At 46.8% G+C, this 24310-nt stretch overlaps 1 protein-coding gene across 2 annotated transcripts in view; it reads right to left on the reverse strand.

Moving 5' to 3' along the window:
* LOC146822941 (putative thiopurine S-methyltransferase) overlaps positions 1-24310 on the reverse strand; it is a 232630-nt gene that overhangs the window by 45473 nt on the left and 162847 nt on the right. For both annotated transcript variants that reach the window (XR_014962097.1, XM_085607094.1), the window contains exons 4-6: positions 14036-14168; positions 7504-7556; positions 989-1060 (exon numbers count right to left, since the gene is read on the reverse strand). Coding sequence is in view for 1 of the 2 variants with exons in the window: in XM_085607094.1 (XP_085463220.1) it covers positions 989-1060; positions 7504-7556; positions 14036-14168 (258 nt within the window). In the remaining variant the exon portion in view is untranslated. The remainder of the gene's footprint in view (positions 1-988; positions 1061-7503; positions 7557-14035; positions 14169-24310) is intronic.

The raw sequence follows: 24310 nt of genomic DNA on the forward strand, positions 1-24310 counted from the left end.
TGTTACACGCACACATGCCCCAAAGGCATGTGTAACCAGGAACTTTGAAAATTTTACTTAAGTGTCTTTTTTTAAAGTTTTTACAAATTCGTGGCAAGTTTTATTTGACGGTAATTTGCGTCCCCTAATAGCGAAATCACTATTTTCAATGGCATCATGCATTGCATTTGAGGCATCGCAATTTGCAATTCCTTAAATGCAATCTCAATTTAAGTAATCGCAAATTTTGCGATTCCTTAAATTGCGATTTTTGCATTTGGGATGATGCATCCCAAATGCAAAAATACTGGTCGCAAAGGGGCAGATTCTGCGACCGGTTTTTCTTTTGATGCATTTGGCCCTATATCTGTTATGGGACAGCTGTCTGATGTGTCTACAGATTTTTTACAGGCTACACAGATTTTTGATGGTCACATGCATGCATTTGCTGCTTCAGAGGAATAATGCTTCTGGGTACAACGGCAGATCCTACACTTTTTTAGGTGCCCTTCAGAGACCATGGATGTCAGTGCAACAAATTTAGAAAGATGAACTGTAAAATACCCAATTTTTTCTGGAAATTCTAAATTAAATAACACACTTCCACAACATAATTTATCGAGATTTTGGCTCATGCAGCTTCAGAGGGATTATCTACAATACCAATAATTTGGCCAAAATGGAGCCACTGTCTCTTGAGCACAATAAATGAAGTGAAGCACTTATTGTTGATCATGGTATTACAAATTACCTGAACAGCATATTTATGCATGCCATAATTGGTAAATACCTTTTTTGGGGAGATCCTTCCATGTAAATTAGTTAGGGTGTGGGGCGTGTACTGGGATGGTACCTCACCATAATCTTCATGTCAAGCGGCTCATCAAAATGCAAAATGTTATGAAAGTAGAAACACTCAAGCGAAAGAGTCTGCTATTTTTACTGGTAGTTCATCTGCCAAAACATACAAATGAGTGGAAGGGGGAACAATGACAATAATTTTACTCACCGCTCTCTATCACGTGGGTTAATTGCAACCAGAGATCCTCTATCCCAAATCCCATCATACTTTGCAGGAATTCTGTCACAAGAATAAAAAATACATTTAAAATACATTAAACAGCATTTATAAAACTAATGCGCATACTCAAAATGTTTATGTATAATGTTTAATGTCATTACAAGACATAAGCATTAATTACCGGAAAAGAAGCCAGAAACGTTTCAAGCTCTAACATGGAGACGCATAAGTTACTTACCTGCAGTAACGCCTTATCTGGTAGAGACTAGATCTAGTCACAGATTCCTTAACTTTGAATTATACCCAGGTGACAGACTGGATCCGGAATTGTTTCTACAGCAGTACCTCTGCGAGTCGGTAGAGGGCGTTGAGCGACTCTGTAACGACATGGTCCACTGGATGTGACGTAGTCAGAGTCAATGTAAGCCATTCCCTGATGCACTGACGTCAGTTTCTTCCGCAACTACTTTCTGCGCTAAAACACTGAGCCATGTATAGTAACTGCTATGGACATAGTGTGCCCAACAAGAATCCTCTTTTTGAAAGATGCTTATAATAATTAGTAGTAGTTGATTTGTCTTCTCTCTTTTTTGTCTTTTAACCACGAAAGGCATGAGGGGGCATACAAGGGATCTGAAAGAAAAGGAGAATCAGTTCGCAGAGCAGGGAGGATGGGTGGGTCGGTAAGGAATCTGCTGTTAGATCTAGTCTCTACCAGAAAAGGCGTTACCAAAGGTAAGTAGCTTATTAATGTGATAGAGATGTCTAGCTGCAGATTCCTTACCTGTGAATGAGATACCCAAGCAACACCATCCAGGAGGATGGTTTGCAAACTGATTCCCTGCCTAGGTTATCCGGTCTGCATAAGAAAAAGAGAGAGTGAGAGGCAGCTCACCAGGAAGGGAGGGTGAGGATGAAAACATTCCACCAGAAAACTCGGGGAGAGCCCCGTATAGAACCAAATCAGCAGCTGTGCAAAAGCATGGGAAAAACACCATGGCAGAAGAATAACACCAGTGGGAAGACCACTCCATATAAACATAGCACTACAACGCCCCCGGAAGGTTAAACGGGCCAAGAGACCGAGACGTAAGGCTAAGGACAATAGGTAAAACAACTGGGCCAAAGCTCCTAGCCATAGAAGTTGGTAATACAGAGAGCACCAAACAACAGCTTAAGAAAAGCATGGCAAGCACTGACAACAATCATGGCCATAGACCACGTGATGTAGAGGAAACACTTTGAGAGAAGGAAGCCCTCTGGGACTGTATAATGCAGAATCCCAAGAAAAGAAGGCATAAAACACATATATATATGATATATATATATATATTCACTGAAAAAACCATAGGTTTCACACGTTATAGTTAGCTGGACATTTCACTCGTAAAAAACCATTGAAATTCCCCCGTTATAGTTAGTTGAGCTAACTATAACTCGCGCGACCGCAATCCACTGCTGATGACGTTGCATATTACATCACTGTATTCACTAAGATACTGTTAATACGTCAGTTATACAATTAATTTTACAAAAAAAAACATCCATTTAGACACTTATTTACCCATTTATTCTTCCATTAACCTTTAGATATACATATATAAAAAAAAAAATTTTTTCAGAAAGACACATATTCACTGGATGATGTCATCAGTGATGTCATCAGTGATGTCATTTGAGATGTCATCAGTGATGTCATGAGTGATGTCACTGACCATGTCATGAGTGATGTAATATGCGACGTCATCAGCAGTGGATTGCGGTCGCACGAGTTATAGTTAGCTGAACTAACTATAACGGGGGAATTTCAATGGTTTTTTACGAGTGAAATGTCCAGCTAACTGTAACTTGTGTGAAACCTATGGTTTTTCAGTGAATTTGCAAGGTTTTTTAAATGCTAATTCCTAACTATAACGTGTGTGAAACCTATGGTTTTTTTTTGTGAATTTGTAAGGTTTTTTAAATGCTAATTTATGTATGTATTATTATATTTTTTATATATTTATTTTACAATAAACTACCTAAGTATATAGTTATAGATTGACTGTATCCTTTAATATGGAATGGCTCAGCTCTTTTATTTTGAATTTGGATAAAGTTGAACAGCATAGTTAATATCTTCTATAAACTTATAAACAGTTGAAAAGGTTTTTTTTTTTAAGGGTGTTTCACCGTGCGCGCACCGTGCGAGCACCCTGCGATTTTTTGAAAAAAAATTAAATGTTTTTTTCACCCTTCGGGGTCCTTCAGGGACCCCCTGACAAAGGCTAGGGGGTCAGGAACTCTCTACCCTGCCCCCTTTTCACGTTCTCCACCTTTCTTTTTCACTGCCACACACAAAATGGCGTCCGACACTCCTGATTTCGACCGATTCGAATGTTGACTGACATCTAACCACCAATCAGTATTACGCTCGCGCACATTTGGTGCACGCACCGTGCGCGCATGGTGCGCGCATATAGATATTTATGTACTTTTAACTGCAATTTTCTCAGGAACTACTGAACAGATTGACACCATATATGCAAAAGGCACATGCCTGACCTGAGTACTACCTCTTTGCCAAATTTCAAGTAATTCTGTTCAGCCGTTCGGGCTGTACCTTCGACTAAAGGTCCTGTGGGAAAATGCATGGGGAAAACGCGTTTTGGGACCCCCCTTTTTTCTCAGCCCCCGCTTGATGAATCATCCCGAGACTTTCAGGGTAGGAGCTGACCGGAGCGCCCCATTAGTTTTGAAAATTTTGCGAGGATTCGTCAACCGGCGCCAAAGTTATTCAAAATAGAATTTTCAGATTTTCTATGGGAACTCGGTCCTAACTATAACTATCTACTGGCGACCGCCAGTAGATAATATATATCTAAACATACACAGTAATCACACTGTACAATAAAATGTGCCCAAGAAGGGTACATACAAACGACCACAGCAGCGGCCAAGGGCTGCAGGTGAGACAATGGCAATCTAGAAACCAGCCATATGGCCCCATCTAAAGGGAAAGGGTGGGGTAGAATTCACACCCCAGAAAACCAAGTAAGCAGACAGAAACAGCACTACTGATTGAACGGGTACAATTAGGCAGTCGAGAGACAATTGAAAAGAAAACCACAGGGGAGAAACGACCCCTCTAAATTAAAGAAATAAAGATCACAATGGAGGACTCGAAAAAGGGGTCGAGATGAACAGGGCCAACAAAGGGGAGGCTATTCAGATACCTAGTCCTCATCGCAAAAGAAAATAGTATGGGAAGACCAACGCCAGAAATATATAAAGTATAAATAACTGAAGTAATGTATGGAGAGGCAGTGTCCACAACCAAACAAGCATGAAGGCCACAAGCAAAAGAAAGTCCTCGTGTGCACGGGGCAACCTGTGCCCAGCCACCAAGCCAGGGAACAACGCGAGTACGGATCCTGACGTCACCCAAGATCGTACTTAATATACTTATTAGTACAAGGGAAACAATCCCCCAAAGGGGTTAGAACTGCAACCGCACTCGCAAGAGGTGGAGGAAACTCCCTAGAAAATAATCCCAAGGGATCACAAACCACCGTAAGAGCCAACCCAGAGTCGACCGGTAAGGAAGACATGTGCAAGAAGAACAGAAGAGGAAAAATAGCTATAAACCCCGAAAAGGGTAGAAGACACATCTGAAGAACAGCCAGGCCAGTAATAAAACTTTAGGTTTGGTATCGGAGATGTTATGGACATACTTCTAATCAAAAAGTGAAAGCAACCACAGCTTCTCGCAAGGCAGAAGCAGAGAAAAAACAGGCCATGCAGAGGCATAGAAGAGGTAGGGCGGCCGAGCATAAATACTTTTGTGAACCAACCTCTTTGCTTTGTTCAATTAGCTTCACTGCCAGATTTTTGCCAAGTTCCTTGGAAGGGAAACAGCCATTACAACGCATTCATTTTAAAGCACTACCTTCACAACGCAGCTGTTACAACGCAGCGGCCTTTACATCGCATGCCATTACAACGCATGCCATTACAACGCATACCATTACAACATATTATAAGGTAAGTAATGGGGATTTTTTTTAGTTTTAGTGTGGGTATGGGCTTTGGGGTACAGAGGGATAGTATGTTTACCCCTACACTATCCAACACTTACCCTACTGTTGCACTCACTGGAGTGGGAATAGTAATTTTTACCCCTACACTTACCCCACTGTTGCTCCCAAAGTTTTATGCATTGTATTGGTATGCGTTGTAATGGTATGCGTTGTAATGGTAGTTGTGATGTAAAAACCGCGTTGTAAAGGCATGCATTGTAATTGTTCACATTGTAACGTCATATATTCGCCATGGAAGGTTCTTTGCTCCCTCCTTTCCTTTGTTGCATCAGTTCTTTTCAGATGATTAATGGCCTGGCTGCTAAAAGCTATGCCCAGATGTCTGCCTTGCTACACTCTTTGTAACTTCACTTGAACTGCACCTGTGATCAACTGTCTGTCTGCCCAATGTATACTGTCTGTGAACCTGATGCCTTGTGCTGAAACAAAACATTTTAAAAAATCATAAATCTATTTCATATGAGTATACTTGTATGACTGGAGTGGATTTACGTATACATTCTCAAACTACTGAAAGACACCCATAAATCTCTAAAAACCGCAGATTGTATATGGCTAACTCAGTGGTAGGAAGTTTGCTAATGAATTTAAACTTGTTTTTAGCCAAGGGGGTGAGGAGGGCAAGAGGTTTTTCTTGTTCCTTTTGAAGAAACCTGTTAATCTTCACCTGTAAATATTGGGTGGCATTGAGAACCTAATGCACCCCATTAAGACATTACACCAATCATTTGAGGTGAGTCAATAGATCGAAAACTCCACATTTCCAGTGGTCAATGCCTCCCTGTCTAGGGAACACCCATGTTCTACTATTAAAAGGGCAATTTGCATTTGCTAAATTTCAGTAGTTCTGATTCTGTTAATCAAGATAAGATGCAAAAGAACACATTTTGCACACATAAACCACCCCCTTTTAAGCTGCTGCAAATGTATCACAATGATAGCAGGTTGTAACTGTCTGAACATTACAGCAGGAGGAGCACAGCTCCTGATGAAATCAATACAATAGAAGAGGCTCCCAACAGAGTCACTTTCATTAGTGCAGCAGGTGCAGCGGCACAGTCGCAGAGAAGGGAGGGGTCACTGCACTCCAAGTATTGATGCCTAGTACCATCTAGTTGGTGTCAGAAAAGTCCATATTCCTTTCTTGCTTTAGGGCTCATGGCCCATTTACCACGCCAGTGGACGATGCTGGTGGAGAAGGAAGTTTCGGGCACCTGCAAGAGGCTTATGGGTGCTCAGTTAGAAAGAAACTGATTAACTGGGAACCTCAAAAGTGTGTAAAATAAGGCTTAATTTTCTATAAGATCCACCTACCCTCCTGAAATCTGCTGTAACTGAGAAAGCATGGCAGCAGTCGGTGGGTAAAGGAAGGGTAAGCTACTTGAAGTTGTTGGGGTGTTTACCATGCTCTGAGACTGCAGTGAACATGGTTTTCATTTTTAGAATGTTCTACTCTCAAAACGAAGAATGGTCTCATAATGTTAGTTGATACTATTATCGTACAGATAACTAACATTCACCCTTGTTTCTTATTTGTTTGAGGAACTTCGAGCATGTTTTAGGAACAAACTGATCACAAATAGTGGTTGAAAATTATGTACCGACCATTTGGGACCTATTTCTAACTTTGTGATACAACCTATGCACTTATAAGTTGTGTCGCAAAATCTCCAGTTGCAGAGGTCGCATTAAGACTGTCTAATGAATATTTATTAGGCAGGTCGCTATTTGCAACCCCAGTGATAGGCCACAAACACAATAATAGTGGCCTACAAGGACAAACAGACCACACTGCTACCTATAAAAAATGTTTCCCATTTGGGAACAAAATGGGGATGGGGGCCAGGCAGTGGGCTTCTGGACCACCCCAAGGTCCCCAAGGTTACTAGATACAAGTTCAAAACGGAAGTCGGCCAAATATTACTGCGTACGATTTTCAAGTGGGTTATCACCTCCTGTGAGAAGTAGTTAACTTTTCAATGGTTTGCAACGGCAGTTGAGGAAACAAACCATTGATACACCTCATTTCGATCTGCAAATAGGAGGGAATGCACCTTTATACCCACCTCTTCCAAATAGCGAATCAGAACGAATCAGTAAACCCATTTTGCAATTTGTAAGGGCTTTATTGAATCACAAAATGGGTTTAGTAAAATGCCATTTCGCGGTTTCAAGCCATGTTATTTTGCAAATCACAGGGTTTGCAACCACAACATTATTTTACATCAGGTCCTGCAACGTATTTCCAGTTTCAGAGATGTCAACAACGTGTAATTTAGTAACAATAAGCAATTCAAGCTATGAGACAAGATGAAACACCACAGTTCTACCAGAGGAAATAAAAAATAAAAAATCACAAGGAACAGAAAGCATGCTCTAGAGACATTAACACTGCATGCTAAAAGAAATATTATAGATTCCTACCTGGTAAAATCATAGAAACTGCAACAGTAGAGTGAAATATTTCCAGATGAGCTCTGCAGTAATCAGAAAAATGAAATCAGTCCACATACTAGCAAACTTGAGACATTTTTGAAGTGATAGAAGAAACATTTTACTTACCTTGTAAACATCTGTTTGTAGCATGCAGTGCGGTACATTCACATGCTTTGCATACACCTACCATCTAGTGTTGGGCTTGGACGTTTGGCAGTTGTTTTTCTTCGAAGAAGTCTCTTGAGTCTTGAGATGTGATATGACTCCTCTTTTTGGTGAAATTGCGCATGGGCACCGACTCCATGTTAGATTGTTTTCGCACAATGGTATGGAGTTTCCAGTGAACTTAGTCATGGTGCACCATGTGCAATGTGATGTACTAAATCTACAAAAAACACACACTTAAGGGGAACAGGACGGACACGTGAATCTACAGCACGACACGCTACAAACAAATGCTTACAGAGTAAGTAACATTTTCCGTTCGTTGAATGTGTGACTCTAGATGCATATGTGTTGCATTTCGGCAAAGCAATGCCCTCCAGATGCGGTGGCTGGTGTGTGGTAGTTGCAGATGTATGGTAACTGTCTAATTCACCATGGCCTGTAGGCAGGTTAAGACGTCCACACAGCAGTAGAAGTGTGTGATGTTCACCATACGGCTGCTTTGCAAGTATCTGCTAGCAGAAAGTTTCCTGAGAAGGCCATGGTCAAAGCTTTCTTACTTGTGAAGTGCCGGGTAGAACTCTCTTTGCTTTAATATAGCAGATTTGGATACATTTGACAATCCATCTAGCTATGCCTGCATACCTTAGAGATGGGATGTCTTTTGAGAGGTTTTGCAAAGCCTATGAAGAGCTGGTCAAATTTGCCAAAAGGCTTGGTCCTGTCTTTGTAATATGTAAGAGCTCTTTTGACATGTAAGGTGTGCAGCACTGGTGTGCAGCACTCTTTCCACTACCAAATCTGTTTGTAGGAAGAAGACTGGGAGCTCTATGGTCTGGTTAAGATGGAATGGAGAAACCACCCCAGAGAAGAACTATGGATTGGTTTTAAAAACAACCCAGTCTTTTATGGACCTGAAGAAACGGCACTTGTAGGATAAGTGCTTGCAGTTTACTAATGCATCTGAGAGAGGTAATGGTCACTAGGAACCCACTTTCCAGGAGAGCAACTTAGGGTGCATGAGTGCAAAGGTTGAAAGACAAAGGCCCCATAAGGCTTATGAGGGCTATATTAAGATTCTAAACGAGGGTAGGAGGAACTCTCGGGGGATAACCCTTTTGAGACCTTCCCTGAATGCTTTAACATCCGGAATTCTAAAAGGGATGAATGTACTCTGTTCTGCATTTAAGCTGCAACAACAGCTTTTAGAAATGGGGGTCTCTAGTTGGCAATGGCTGGCCACTGTCCAAGTAGAGACCCTTCTTTCTAAGTCAGAGTAAGCGGGCTACACCCTTTGATAACCCCTGCTCAACCCTGTGGTAACGTAGCACGAGCAGTTAGGCTTATCTCAGAGGCAGTGTGTGAAGCATTTATGACCATGCACAGTAACACAGTGAGGAACAATACAAAGGGACACCACACAAGTAGTTATAAAAATAAGTATCTTTATATATAGACTTAACACAAGACCAATAACAGTAAAAATCCACAATACTAGGAAAATAGGGTTACTCTTAAAATGCTGCAAAAATAGTTCAAAGTGTGCAAAGAGGAGTTCAGTTCAAGGCAGTGGTCTCTGCGACCCTTTTACTCACAAAATACCTGGATTCTGTAGTAGAGCAACCAAAATGTCGCTAAGGAGTTGCAGCGATGATTTTCCTCACGCGTGACCAGCGATGCGTTGATCCGCAAGGGAGGATGATGCGCTGATCTGTGTGCAGGACAAAGCAACAAACTTCTCCACGCTAACCCGGCGATGCGTTGAAATCCTTGCCGCGAAGGGAGGATGATGCGCCGAGCCTGTTGCTTGTGCGATCTTGTTGCGATGGAAAGAAATGGCGCTCCGCGAGGGAGCGACGATCCTGATGCGATGCGATGAAAATGGCGGACGCTCAGCGTCCGCGCTGCGATGTCGTGAAGCGTTGAACTCGATGCGATGATCTCTGGTTAGCGAATCTTTGGCAGCCCACAACCAGGTGATGCGATCATCTTGAAGTCAGCGAGCCTTTGGCAGCCCGCAAACAGGTGATGCGATGATCTCTGGTTAACGAGCCTTTGGCAGCCTGCAAACAGGTGATGCGATAATCTCAAGGTCAGCGAGCCTTTGGCAGCCCGCAGACAGGTGATGCGATGAGCTCCGGTGGCGAGCACTCAGCGGCAGCAGCGCGATGATTTTCCTTACGCTCTTCAGCTCTTCGCAAACGGGCATTAGCGACGATTTTCAGCCCTCTCTTCTCCACAGTAGAACTAGAGACCCTGGAACTCACAGGAGCCTCACCTGCAGATAGGAATCCTCGCTGGGAGGAAACAGGAGGCTGGTGGTGGAGTCTGATGTGCCTGAGACTCCTGCAGGAGGCTAGCTCTCTTCTAGCCCTTGGGTGATAGCTGTAGCAAAAATAAAAGTTCATTCAAAGTCCTTTTCCTCTTCTTCCAAGTCCAGTAGTAACCACTGCAGGCCAGTCCAAGGAACAGCACACAAGCACAAGGACAGTCCTCTCCTGCAGATTCCTTCAGTTACACGGACAGAGGTTCTTCTTGTTGTCCAGGAGCAATACAAATTGTAGGGGTTTCAGCACAGATATTTATACCCCAAAAGTCTTTGTTCTCAGAAGCTACAAGTCACTGAACCCAGCCAGAACCAGTTCTGCTCAGTCCTGGACCACTTTGTTTACCAGGCTGCTTCTTTCCTTTCAGAGTGCAGGGCAGAGACATCAGACGCACCACAGGAGGTGGAGCCAGCACTGTGGAGGGACAGCCCTATTCAGGTCCCAGGTGCAACTCCTCCCACTCATCTGGATGCAGATCTCTCTATTCACCACTGGGACACCTTACCCTGTCTCCTGGAATTCCCCAGCCCGGTCGCTCCAGAACCAGACAGCCAATACACATAACAGCAGAGCACACTGGAAGGCTTAGGCAAGAAAATACCTACTTTCTAAAAGTGGTATTTTCAAACACAGAATATAAAAATAAACTTCCTAAAAGATGTATTTTAACATTCTGAGCTCAGGCATACTAAATTCGTTTTTCTACCATGTTCTTTGGATCAGTTAGGACTATAGAATGTAATAGTCAAACCTCCCATTCTGGCCTATGGAGAACAGGTAGCCTTACAGTAGTGAAAAACCAAATTGGATGTAATTCACTACCAGGACATGCTACACACATCAGAGCATGTCCTACCTTACACATACAATGCACCCTACCATATGGGTGGCTTACATGATCCCAAGGGAAGGTTCAGGGGCTGGGAAGTGGGTGCACTTCACAGCCAAGATGGCAGTTCTGGACTGCGCACAGACACTGCAGTGGCAGGTCTGAGGTACACTTTACAAGCTGCTTCTGTGGGTGGCACAAACCAGCGCTGCAGGCCCACCAGCAGCATTTGGTTTACCAGCCCTGGGCACACACAGGCCACGCTACTAGGGACTAACAGGCAAACCAAATAAGCCAATCATGGCTATACCAATTCGCATGTCATTTTTACCAAGGGAGAGCATATGCATTTTAGCACTGACCATCAGTGGTAAAGTGCCCAGAGTCATAAAGCCAACAAAAACAGGTTAGAACAAATCCAGGAGGAAGGCAAAAAGCTTAGGGATGACCCTGCAAACAGGGTAAACATATGGAGGTGTAGGCAAGACCTGACTGTTTGAAGTGTACGAGGTAGCAGATGATGTTCTGAACAGTAGGCTTTAACAGATCCAGATTTTTCTAAATACAGTAGTGAGCTAACCTTTTGCATTTTGCAGCGTAGCAGGCCTGTGTTGTGGGCCGTCAAGCTTCTCTTAAGATTGACATACATTATTAGAGAACTCTGGTGCTGGATCACCAGGTTGAATTGGTTGGGGTCTGGATACCTGGGTTTACCTTGACTCTGTAAGAGAAGGTCCAGCCTGAGCAGGAACCCCTCAAGAGGGCTGATGAAATCTCCCGAAGCGTGGAATACCAGAGTTGTCTGGCCCTCGTAGGAGCTACCAGTATGAGCATCAGTGATGTTTGCCTCAACTTCCTCACCATCTAGGGAAGTAGTGGGAAATTATGAAAAGTGTAGGCAAATGTCCCTGACCAATTCATCTATAGTGCATTTCCCACGGACTGTGGGTATCTGGAAGCAAAGTTTGGGCATTGAGCGTTTTCTGAGGTGCCGAACAGGTTTATCTGTGGGGTGCCACAATGTTGGAAGTTCCAATGTAGAACTTTTGTTTTGATTTCCCACTTGTGAGCTTGTTGATGCGTCCTGCTGAGCAGGTCCACAAAGACATTGCCCACCTCCAAAAGGTGAATCGTCATGAGGTGTATGTTGTGTCAAAGTGCCCAATGAAAAATTCCCAACGTTGTGACAGCTGGGGAGCGTGTGTGCCATCCTGTTTCAGCAGGTAGTACATGGCAGTCATGTTGTCTGACTTGATGAGGATAACTTTGTCCTGAAAGAACTGGAGGAAGACTTTGACAGTCAGATGAACGGCTAGCTGTTCCAGGTAGTTGATGTGGCAAATCAGTTCATGAGGGGGCCAAATTCCCTGCACAGCGATGTCGTTGAGGTGAACATCCAAACCTGTGAGAGGCAACAGTGGTAATGGTCACCCACAGAACGGGGTCTATGAAAGGGCTGCCATGCAACAAGTTGTTGCTGTTCCACCATTGGAGAGAGAGGTGAATCCTAGCCTGTAACAACATTAGGGGCCTGATTCACAAAGGTAAACTTACACTTCTGTGTAAGTTTACAATTATTTGCCATTCACAAAGGGATTTACGAGTAGTATTTTTACAAGTGCCGAGGCTTCACACATAAAAAGACAGGTCTTTTTATGAGCGTAAACTCCATAATCATAAAGACACTACTTTTAAATCCTCTGCCAATAGCAAACAATTGTAAACGTACACAAAAGTGTACATTTACCTTTGTCAATCAGGCCCTAGATCTTCCAAGTTATCTTCTGCTTGCAACACTGTACTACGAGGCACTCCTTCAGAGGGTGCAGAAGTAGCCTAGTCTGAGATACAAAGGTGATGCAGAAGCCCATCATTCCTAGAATGTGCATCACAGTCCAGACCGTAAGCTGATGTTTGTGCTGAAAAAGAGGCAACAGCTGCTGAAAGGAAGTCACTCTTTGCTGGTTAGGCTAGGATTTCCATATCTGCTGTGGTCACTGTCTGTGAAACAAGGAAACTCCTGCATGTGTGTGGTCTAGACACTGCAGCCTGCTGCTCCTCTTGATCAGCCAATCGTTGAGGTTGGGGGAAGTCATTAATTCTCTCTGTTCGCAGATGCGCAGCCACCACTGCGAGACACTTCATAATCAACCTTGGTGACACCAAAAGAAAGATGTTTGGGGGCTTCGCTTGTTGGTACATCTTGTGGTGTGCCTAACGCCAGTACCTTTGGTGCCTCAGCATCTTTTGGTTTTGGAAGGCGTGGCACAACACATACGAGGCTTATTTGGGGTCGGAAGACAAGCACATGTGCACACATTGTGATGGTCCACCAACATGTATATATCGAATTACAGCCAGGCTCAATTTTGAAAAGGTGTCCATACCATCACCAATATGGGATCTGTATTCTCTAATGTTGGAGGTCTGAAAATGACACTGGCCCCCAAACGGTGCAGTGGGTTGACAAGGGAATAAAGTTGCCCCAAGAGTTGAACAACGGGTTGTCAGAAGGAATGGTGACTAGTCCTATCCAATGCACCAGGATCAAAAGGGAATTGTTGAGGCTGAAGAAACGTGTTCAGCACACGAGAAACTCGGGCCCTCTCGGAACACATCCGAACCCGGGGAGCAGAACAATCTAACATGAAGTCAGTGCCCATGACCAGTGTCCACCAAGTGACGTGAGACCCTTCGTACAAGAAAAACGACTGGCAAATGCCTGAGCCCAACATTAAATGGCAGAAGTGTACAAAGCATGTGTATCTACCACCAGACAAGTACATTCATATATTTTCTCTACTAATGTTGATACTTTACCGTGGAAAATAAAGTATTTGAATACAAGCATTGTACTGCATTTACATTTATGGGGCAGATATGATGTTGTGGAAGGGGTGAGCCAGTAGCTAATTGCTGCATCCTCCTCTCATTTTCAAGTGCTTTGAGAATCAGTTCCCATTGCCATCACAGATGGTATCATCAGTATACCACTATTTGGGAATAGTAGAATAAGAAAAAGCAAACTGTAATGAGAATCAGCCTTTGAAGGAGGCCTTCTGGTGCAAACTGTGTTTAGTCTTCAGTGAACACTTGCAAACCAAATCCACTGTTTCAATCTTCAAACACTAAGAGGGGAAACAATCAGAGGATTACAAGGCAGGTGAAGTTAGCTATAATTTTAATGTACAAATCAAACCTTAAACAGTTTGGCCCCCGGTATTTCAGGAACATCTTCTTCAACATATGGAACATTTTGTTCAGTGAAGAAGTCTTTTAGTCCAATTTCACTAACGTCCACTCCAGTAATCGTGTGTCCCATATCTGCTAACCTACAGAAACATTAAAGAAGGTTAGTATTTCAATTCTTGTGTTATTAGATGTCACACAGTGACATGATATGCAGCTATGATATACTTATGGACCTTTTCTCATGGAGTCTACAGTGATACTTTTTTCAAATTCATTTTGTCACCGTTTTTTTCTTGTTATCATCTGTTTTTTAATTTTTTTTATCGTTTTATCGTATTTTTCATATACAAAACATAACCATTATGAACCATACAGACATATTAGCCATCACTCATTTTTACTTAGACAGCGGGTCACTCTCTCCATGTCTACCCTCCCACATCTTCCCACCAAAGAACGAGTTGCTTACCTTTGGTAATGATGTATCTGGTAGAGACACATTCTAGGTGCAGATTCCTTAACTTAGAATATCCCCCCCAGGCGTCAGACTGGATCCAGAAATGTTTTTCTCTCAGCCGTACCTCTGCGCGCCGGGGAAAGGTGCCGCATAGCTGCGCCCTGACGTCGTCCACGGACATCAGGCATCAGGCGCGCTGACATCAGTTAGTTCTACAGTAAAACTTTTCCGCGCCACAACGTGGAGCACTACGAAAACTGTGAGAGCGTGGGAACAGTGTGTCAAAAAAGATAAAAAATCATTGAATCAATAGCAAAGAGAATAGAATGATGAGAAACATCACCAAAAATGACAGGGAAAGAGCACGGTATATTGAACCTGCTCCTACGAATAGTCTCGCAAAAGTTAAAACTGTGCCCTCCCATGAGGCAAATCGGCACTGGAAATGAATGTCATGGCAAATGACAGGAAGCCTGCAACCACAGGATGTAACCGTGATGGGTAACAAGACCGAAGCAATATGACTCACGGTAATCCAACACAGGTCAGCAACAACAGAGAATGTGCAACCATACACTCTGCAAGAGACCCACTGACTGAGTCACAGTCAAGAGACCTCGATCCAAGTGACTGTAACAGAATCCAGTAATGGAGAGAAGACAGGGGAAGGAGGGAGGGAGGGAGGGAAGAAGAACAGCAGTAAGCCCCACAATGGAAGAACCAGGGTGGAGGAGCGTAGAAGGATATATGAACCTACCACCCAAGAATGGGTAGAGAAATAATAGAAAAACATAATGAGCCATCCTGCCCAGGAGGGGGATGAAAGAGGCCACCTCCCAGGAAGACAAAAGCCACCTGGAAGGAGATGAGTGGGTAAAACCCTCCTGAAAAGGTCCTCGCAGAGTGGGAGGATGGGTGGGCGTTAAGGAATCTGCGGCTAGACTATGTCTCTACCAGATACATTGTTATGAAGGTAAGTAACTCGTTAATCTGATAGAGACATCTAGCCACAGATTCCTTAACTTAGAATAGATACCTAAGCCATACACTATTGCAGGAGGGTCTGCGACTGAAAACCCGCCAAGTTCGAAAAAGAACTGATCCGTCAACAACATTAACTAAACACAGTGGGAACAGCAATGCAAGCGAGGCAGACACTAGACCTATGAAATTCCGTAAAGGAGCAGTAACAAGAGGAAGCAAAGGCACCACAAGTCGTCAGAGGATGGTACAAGACCTCCCTCGTCCAGAAAGGAACGAAGGGAACACAGAACCAGAAAGTTCGGTGCATAATGGAAGAAAGTATATAACTTCAGCAAAAAGAAGTGAAACTGAGCACCGGATCCCATGGATCCGCAAGAAACGCAGTCCCCGAAAAGGGACAAGATAGCATGACAGCATCAGAGCATACCAACGGAACATACACCACAGTGGATGCCAAAAAATGAAAGGTGAGTGGAAGACATCACTATGCAGAGATATACAGAACCATTACTACTGGGAGATACAGCTATGTGGATAACAGGATACACACAAGGAAACAGTGTGTATCGTGAGAACCACACCGCACCTATGCAAAAGCCCAAGGAAGTGGAGCATCAACACCACGCATGCACGGCAAAGAGAGGCAGGTGAATGTTGTTGGCGCAGGGGATATTCACTAGGTGAGGAATCCACAGGCAGATACTGTATCCACCAGAAAAAGCGTTACCGAAGGTAAGTAACTTGTTCTTCTGATGGATACATCTGCCAGTGGATTCCTCACCTTGTGAATAGATTCCCACAGCAGTGCCCACTCCCAGAGGAGGGTGTCCACCCTTCTATACCAGAAAGTCCTGAAGGACGGAACGAGCAAAGTGTCCGTCCCTCCTCACCTCGGTGTCTAAGCAATAATGTTTTGCGAAAGTGTGGAGGGAGGCCCAAGTTGCCGCCCTACAAATGTCCTCCACAGGAACACCCCTAGACAAAGCAGAAGTGGAAGATTTTGCTCTAGTGGAATGAGCCCTTAAACCCTCTGGAGGTTCCTTACCAGCCAAAGAGTAGCATATCTTGATGCACAAGACAATCCATCGGGAAAGGGTGCGCTTGTGCGCCGCTCGACCTTTCCTGCAGCCAACACAGCCCACTAAGAGCTGGTCATCAACTCTGAAGTCTTTAGTCCTGTCCAGATCGAAGCTCACCGCCCTCTTAGGGTCAAGCAGTGAAGTCTCTCCTCATCCTTGGAAGGGTGAGGGGAGGATAGAAGTAGGAAGGGTAATGGACTGCCCCAGATGGAAGGGAGTTACCACCTTAGGCAGAAATGCAGCCCTGGTCCTGAGTACCATTCTTTCAGCATGAATGGTCAAGAACGGGGGTTTTGAACTTACAGCTTGAAGCTCACTTACCCTCCTTGCCGAGGTGATTGCAATGAGAAAAACCGTCTTAAAAGACAACAGTCTCAAGGGACACTTGTGTAAGAGCTCAAAGGGAGAACCCATAAGATAAGTCAAGACAAGGTTTAAGTCCCATTGAGGCACAATAAAGGGAGTAGGAGGAAACATTTTTGTGAGGCCCTTAAGAAAACGAAGAACAATAGGTGATTTGAATAATGATGGCTGATCAGGCAAGCAAAGGAAAGCCGACAAAGCCGATAAGTATCCTTTTACAGTAGCCACAGCAAAGCCTTGCTGAGCAAGAGAAAGGGCAAGCTGCAAAATGTCAGATAAACGAGCCTTCAAAGGATCAATTGACTTCTTCCCACAACAGAGAACAAATTTAGACCACCTATAGGAATAGATAGACTTGGTGGAATGACGTCTGGCAGACAAAATTACATCTACCACATCAGATGGGAGAGAAAAAGAGTTCAGGTTGCCCCGTTCAATCTCCAGGCATGAAGGTGTAAGCTCTGGAGGTGGGGGTGTAGAACCTGCCCCTCCGATTGCGAGAGGAGGTCTGCCCTGAGAGGGAGACGGAGCGGAGGGCACGAGGAGAGGTGGAGAAGATCTGAATACCACACCCTTCTTGGCCAATCCGGGGCGATCAATATGACTTGGGCCCGGTCTTGGCGAATCTTCCTCAGAACCCGAGGAATCAAGGGTATGGGAGGAAACGCGTAAAGGAGTTGTGAGCTCCAACTCAACTGAAACGCGTCCCCCAACGCTCCCTGCATCGGATACTGGAGACTGCAGAATGACGGGCAGTGAGCATTCTCGTGAGTGGCGAACAGGTCCACCCGAGGAGTCCCCCCACATCCGAAAGACGTGACGAACCACCTCCGGATGGAGCCTCCACTCGTGGTCGGCGGAGAACTGCAGACTGAGACTGTCTGCACGCACGTTCAGCACCCCGGCCAGATGATTTGCCATCAGACAAATCTGATGGTCCTGAGCCCAGGACCATAGATGCAGCGCCTCTCTGCAGAGACAAAGAGACCCCACTCCTCCCTGCTTGTTGACATACCACATCTCGGTAGTATTGTCCGTCAGGACTTGAACAGACTGACCGCAAAGGGAAGGGAGGAAAGCCTTGAGTGCTAAACGAATCGCCCGCAATTCCAGAAGGTTGATGTGAAGCAACCTTTCCTCTGGAGACCAAAGACCCTTGATCTCCAGATCCCCCAGATGCGCACCCCACCCTAAAGTGGATGCATCCGTTATCACTGTGGCCACCGATGGAGGTAGATGGAACGGCTTTCCTTGGGACAGATTGCCCTCCACGCTCCACCAAGACAGATCCGCTGCAGCTTCTCTGGAGATCCTCACAGACTCCCTGAGATCTCCTTTGTGCTGATACCACTGCCTGCGGAGGCACCACTGGAGCGCCCTCATGTGCCAGCGTGCATGGTTTACCAACAGAATGCAGGAAGCAAACAGACCGAGCAGGCGAAGGACCTTCAGGACTGGAAAGACCGCTCCATTGCAAAATAAAGGAATCATTTCCTGTATGTCGAGAATCCTTTGAGGAGGGAATGCTCGACACACAGTTGTGTCCAGTACCGCACCTATGAACAGGTTGCGCTGAGAGGGCACCAGGTGAGATTTGGGCACGTTTATCGAGAAACCCAATTTGAACAACAGCTGAGTTGTATCCTGCAGATGATGTAGCACCTTCTCTGGCGACTCCGCTTTGATCAGCCAGTCGTCCAGATAGGGGAAAACGGAAATCCCCACCTTCTGAGATGGGCTGCCACCACTGCCATCACCTTCGTGAAGACTCGGGGTGCAGTAGTAAGACCAAACGCAGTGACGGCCCGTGTAGGGCGTTTTACCGGGGCGGTGACGTGGCGCAGAGGAGGGGCAGGGTGGGGGATTGCAAAATGCGGCAAACGGACGATTTCAGGTAAGTTACAAAATAAATTAATAAAACGAATTTCGCTGCGCGCGCTGCATCGCCAAATGCACGGGCCGTCACTGACCAAACGGAAGGACCGCAAACTGATAATGTTGCGATCCTACCGTAAACCGGAGATACTTCCTGTGCGACTTCAGGATGGGGATGTGGAAATACGCATCCTGCAAGTCGATCGACACCATCCAGTCCTCCTGATTCAGCCCTTGAAGAACCTGCGCAAGGGTGAGCATCTTGAACTTCTCTTGCTTCAGATAAAGATGCAAGATCCTGAGGTCCAATATGGGACGCAATCTGCCGTCCTTTTTCGGAATCAGGAAATACCGGGAGTAGCATCCCTGACCCCTCTCCTGCCCTGGAACCACCTCTATCGCACCTTTCTGTAGTAAATTCAGGACTTCCTCCTTTAGGAGAAGACGATGGTTCTCTGAGCAAGCCCCTTGAAAAGGAGGGTAATTTGGAGGGAATTCCCGAAAGGGAAGGGCGTACCCATTTTCTACAAGATCTAGAACCCGTAGATCTGTAGTTACAGATTCCCAATCTTGTAAAAAATGGTTACGCCGGCCCCCCACAGGACCAACATGATCCAGAATGGCGGATCTAGGGCTGCTTTGCGGTGGAAGGAGGGGCTGAAGAGGAAGAGGAAGAGGAGGAGAGTTGACGGCAACGTGAGCGACCCCTGATTCTACCTCTGTATCCTTTAGACAAAGAGCCTTGCTGCTGCTGCTGCTGTTGGGTCTGCCTGTTGGAACGAAAGGTTGCCCTTCCGAAACCTCTGTACCTTTTAAACAACCCCCTTGACTGGGATTGAAGGCCCAGAGACTTAGCCGTAGCCTTGCTCTCCTTAAAATGTTCAAGAGCAGCATCTGCCTTTTTGCCAAATAAACCAGATCCATCAAATGGCAAGTCCAACAGAGTTGACTGTACATCCGGGGAAAACTCCGAAGACTACAGCCACGCACCCCTCCTGGTGGCAACAGAAGACCTCATAACCCTTGCCACTGAATCCGCCGTGTCCAGCCCACTTTGGATCACCTGGCATGCTGCTGCCTGGGCATCCGTCAAGATCTCATTAAAACCAACCCTATCCCCCTCAGATAGTTTTGGTGCCAGTTTCTTAGCAGAGTCCATGAGCGCATGAACATAGCGTCCCAAAAGGCAAGTGGCATTTGTTGATTTTAGTGCCATGCTGGCCGATGAAAAGACCTTTTTGGCCGACTGGTCCAGCTTTTTAGCCTCTCTGTCCCCCGGAACCTGAGGAAAAGCACCCTTGGATTTTCCTGAACAAGCCGCCTGAATCACCAGGCTCTCAGGCAATGGATGTGATGTCAAGAACTCAGGGTACCCTGGAGCTGCCCGATACCTCCTAGCAACCGTCTTAGAGACTGCGGGAGCAGAAAAAGGCTTACACCACTCTCTGAGCCTCCCTTCTGGACCGAATCCGTACAAGCGTAGTCAGCGGCGCCGTGTTCGAATCCGACGGCGCTGGCGCCGAACGTGGATCCGCAGGAGCAGCCGGCAACGAACGAGGTCGAGCCGGCGCCGGTGAAGAAGGAAGCGGCGTCGACGTCCTCGGCGCCGGTAGATGCCAAGACGGCATCGCCGGAAAAAATGGCATGAAAGGGGCCTGCGGATAGACTTGCGGCACCCCCAAATTGAATGCCATTGGCCCCATCGGACCCGCAGGTGCAACAGTGGTGTACATGGCTCTCGAAAATACCCCGTACATAGCATTTAAATAATGCGAGGGGTCCTGACCTGGTCCAGGGAACGCAGGGTACTGGTCAGGCATCACCAGATTCGGGCCAACCGGCGCCGATGGTGGAATAAGCGGCGTCGCAGGTTCATCCGGTACTTGAAGTTCCTCAACCGGGGCCGGAGATGGAGCCGGAGATGGAACCGGCGTCGGAGATGGAACCGGAGCCGGTGAAGCCACTGGAAAAGAAGGACCAGGAGGCGAATCCGGAACGGGTGAAGGAGACACAGAGTCCTTTCGGCGTCGAGTTGGTGACTTCGACTTCGGAGCCGAACTCTTGTCAGAGTGATGTCGAGAAGAATGCCTCCTTTTCTTCTTGTGCTTCTTGGATCGTGAAGCATGCCCCGAAGTCGACTTCGACGCCGACCTCGACCGTGACCTCGTCCTCGACTTCCTTCTTCCTCTCTTCTCCTTTTTCATCCTAGCGATGAAGAGTTTCGCCTCCCTTTCTTTTAGAGCCTTGGAGCTCATCTTGCGACAGCAAGAACAACCGTCCACATCGTGGTCAGATGCCAAGCACCACACACAGTCGTCATGTGGATTTGTGATCGACATGTGTTTGCCACATTCACGACAGGGCTTGAAGCCCGACTTCTTTGTCGACATCTTTCTCGAAAGAGAAACACAGAAAAACACAAAGTAACAGTAAAGCTACCAACAGCGATTCCCGAAATCCGTTGGCGTCGACGGCGCGGAAAAAAGGGAACTGACGTCATCACGCCGACGAGGTCTTCTTATGGAGCCGGTGACATCAGCGGAGTAGCGAGTGGAGTCGTGTCTCTGTGACGTCGTCTTCGACCTCATCGGCGTGGACTGCTACAAAAGTTTCCGAATGTTGCTGGCGCAGGTGAGGAATCCACTGACAGATGTATCCATCAGAACCCATAGACGGCCATCAGAAAAAAGCAGTGACAATACTGCAACTAAAAGACAAATTCTGCATCAAGGACTAGAAACCACAGAAGTCATGGAAACCCAGACATGAGACGCTGAACCGCTGAGTCAGCATATCAGTCAAACAGGGCGACCCCATCAAAGAGCAAATCCCGAAGACGCTCCTGAACATTTGCAGGGAAACAGCCATCGCGCAGCTGGGAATGGTGACGCAGAGCAACTGACCTGGCCATAGCCCGACCCACAGAATCAGTGGTGTCTATGGCCGACCGAATCGAAAACTGGGCCATGTCCTGGCCATCACGTATCGACCAATCCAGGTCAGTCTGAGGGCCCTCCGGAAGAGAGGGAAGGAGGTGCTCAACCGAGTCCCAAAGGGCCAAAGTAGCCCGTGCACACACGCAAGACGTGTTCAGGGTTCTAAGGCCCGCAATGGTGGACGCAAAGATATGGTGGCCACATGACTTCAACTAGCGAGACTCCCATGTGGGAGGGAGTAATGGAGGAGGGGCAGAAGGAGGCAAGACTGAGGCTGCCTGGACCACCAGCCCTGGAGCCCGAGGATGGTGGGACAAACAGGCAGCGTCATCTGGAGCCGGGCGATGCCGATGTGCAATAGCACGATCCATCGGGTCCCCCGAAGAGGGTCTCGCCCAAGTCCCAAGAAGACTGTCGTATAATGACTCGCCAAAAGGCAACAAAGGCTCCACGGCCACATCGCCCTGGTGGAGTAGATCCAACAAGGGATCAGAGGGCAGAGACAGAGGGTGGCTGCATCTGTAAAATATCCGTAGCCTTGTGAACCACCCTCGCAAAAGCCGCACTAGACACCGTGGCCATCCTAGGTGGCGACAACAAGTCATCCGTAGGTGACGGCAGGACGCTAACCCGTCCACCAAACAGTGGGGGTTCCATAGCCCGAGGACAACCAAGGCCCAGCCAGAGTATGGGTTCCTGCCCCAAGGGGCAGCGAAACAACCCTGGGGGTGGTGAACCCACAGGGGCCTCCTCAAGTTTGGCCTCCTCATCTACCACCAACCGAGGATCCACCGAGGATGACACCAGCGTCGATCGACATAGAGAAGGAGTTCCGTCCACCCAGCGTCGTACCGGTGTAGACTGGACCTCCACCAAGATGGGAACCTACGGAAAGAAACAGAGTCGACTCGGAGTTGACAGCTGCGCCTCAGTCGGCGTCGGCGCAGGGATCCTCACAGGGCTGTGCGGAGACGGCATAGCAGGCTTGGAATTGCGAATAGGCTACCCTCGAGGCCGTGTCCTGACGTCGCAGCGACTCCGGAGCCGAAGTCAGGGCACTCGACCGGCGCCCGATCTGAGTCCCCACCCCCTCTGTGGCGTCCGAAGGCACGCCAGGGAGAGGGGGTGACCCAAAGATGGGCAGTAAGGCCTGAGAACAGTCTTCCATCTGGGTCCTAGTCGCCCCAGCCCCAGCCCCAGGAAATGGAGGGTAGGGGGGTCGACTCCTGAGGGCCTTTGTCTGGCAGAGACCGGGAGCAGCGGGCCCCGATGTCACGTTTATGTGAGGTTGACGACCTCCATGACTTCTTCCGGTGCTTACCTGCATCAGGTGATCGGCGTTCGCAGGAACGACTCCGCGACCTGTTCCAACCCGACGTCCCAGCATGAGAGGGAGACTCCGTACGGGACATCCGGACGGACAACAACTTCATACAACGTTCCCGCAGGGACATTGGCTTCAGCTGCCGGGAGGCATTGCACTCCCCAGAGTCATGGTGCTCTCCCAAGCACCACATACAGATTGCTTGTGGATCCGTCGCCGACATCTGCCCCGTACAAGTCGCACACGCCGTGAAGCCCGAAGGCATTGAACACTGTACCCGGACGCCGAAAGGCGTCGAGAAGGATTAAACAGGCCAGAGGTAACCGCTACTCCGGATACGTGTTGGGACACGTAAAAGAAGAAAACTGACGTCAGTCCGCCGGGAGGGACTTATATGGCTCCACTGATGTCATGTCCGTGGACGACGTCAGGACGGAGCCATGCGGCGCCGTCCCCCGGCATGCAGAGGTACTACTTGTAGGAAGGTGGATATCTGACTATGGTTACCCCCAACTTTTTGCCTAGTGTCTAGCTGGTTTTTCGACTTAGTTGGCCTGAGATCCTGCCATTCAGGGTCTCAGGCTGTCTGCTCTCTCTTTAAAATGGACTCCATGTACCCTAGGTACATAACCAATTGGTAAGGATCACCTTATTGGACCCTGTACAGTGTACCCTAGATAGCCAGGGCATAGGTGTACCCTAGGCCTCCCAGGGGCTGCAGCATGTATTATGCCACCCCTGGTCTGGCCTTCCAATCCGACACAACTGGCTGATCACTCAGCTGGGGCAAGGTCGTGTAATCACCCCTTGCTTAGATATAGTATGCCTATATCTACCCTTATATATAGACACATGTGTACCTATCAGTCACTCCTATGGCAGGCCTTAACAATCCTGGAGGCAGAGTGCTTGGTAACATGTGAGATGGTGCTCTGGCATGAGCTGAGCCTGTCTGCAGCTTTCGGAACCATGTCCTTATAGCTGTTCTATGATACAGCCTACCATATACTCTTAAAGTGCCTTATAATCTTAAACGGTTATGGTAACTATGGTTGGGCTTTATCAAAACATGTCATGTAAGGTGTCTAACACTTTGGAATAATACCCCCATACCATTTCTGGTGATGAGGATATTATTCCTCCCTTCTAGAGGGAGAGACATGTTAAAATCCTACTAACCAAAGCCTCAGCATCACAAAATGGATGCTGCTGCCACAGACACGAGTCTGACCTCCTGCTGCTGGGAGTGATCCCGGCAAGGGAG

This window comes from Triturus cristatus, chromosome 5_2 (genome assembly GCF_964204655.1).
Source record: "Triturus cristatus chromosome 5_2, aTriCri1.1, whole genome shotgun sequence".
Classification (NCBI taxonomy): domain Eukaryota; kingdom Metazoa; phylum Chordata; class Amphibia; order Caudata; family Salamandridae; genus Triturus; species Triturus cristatus.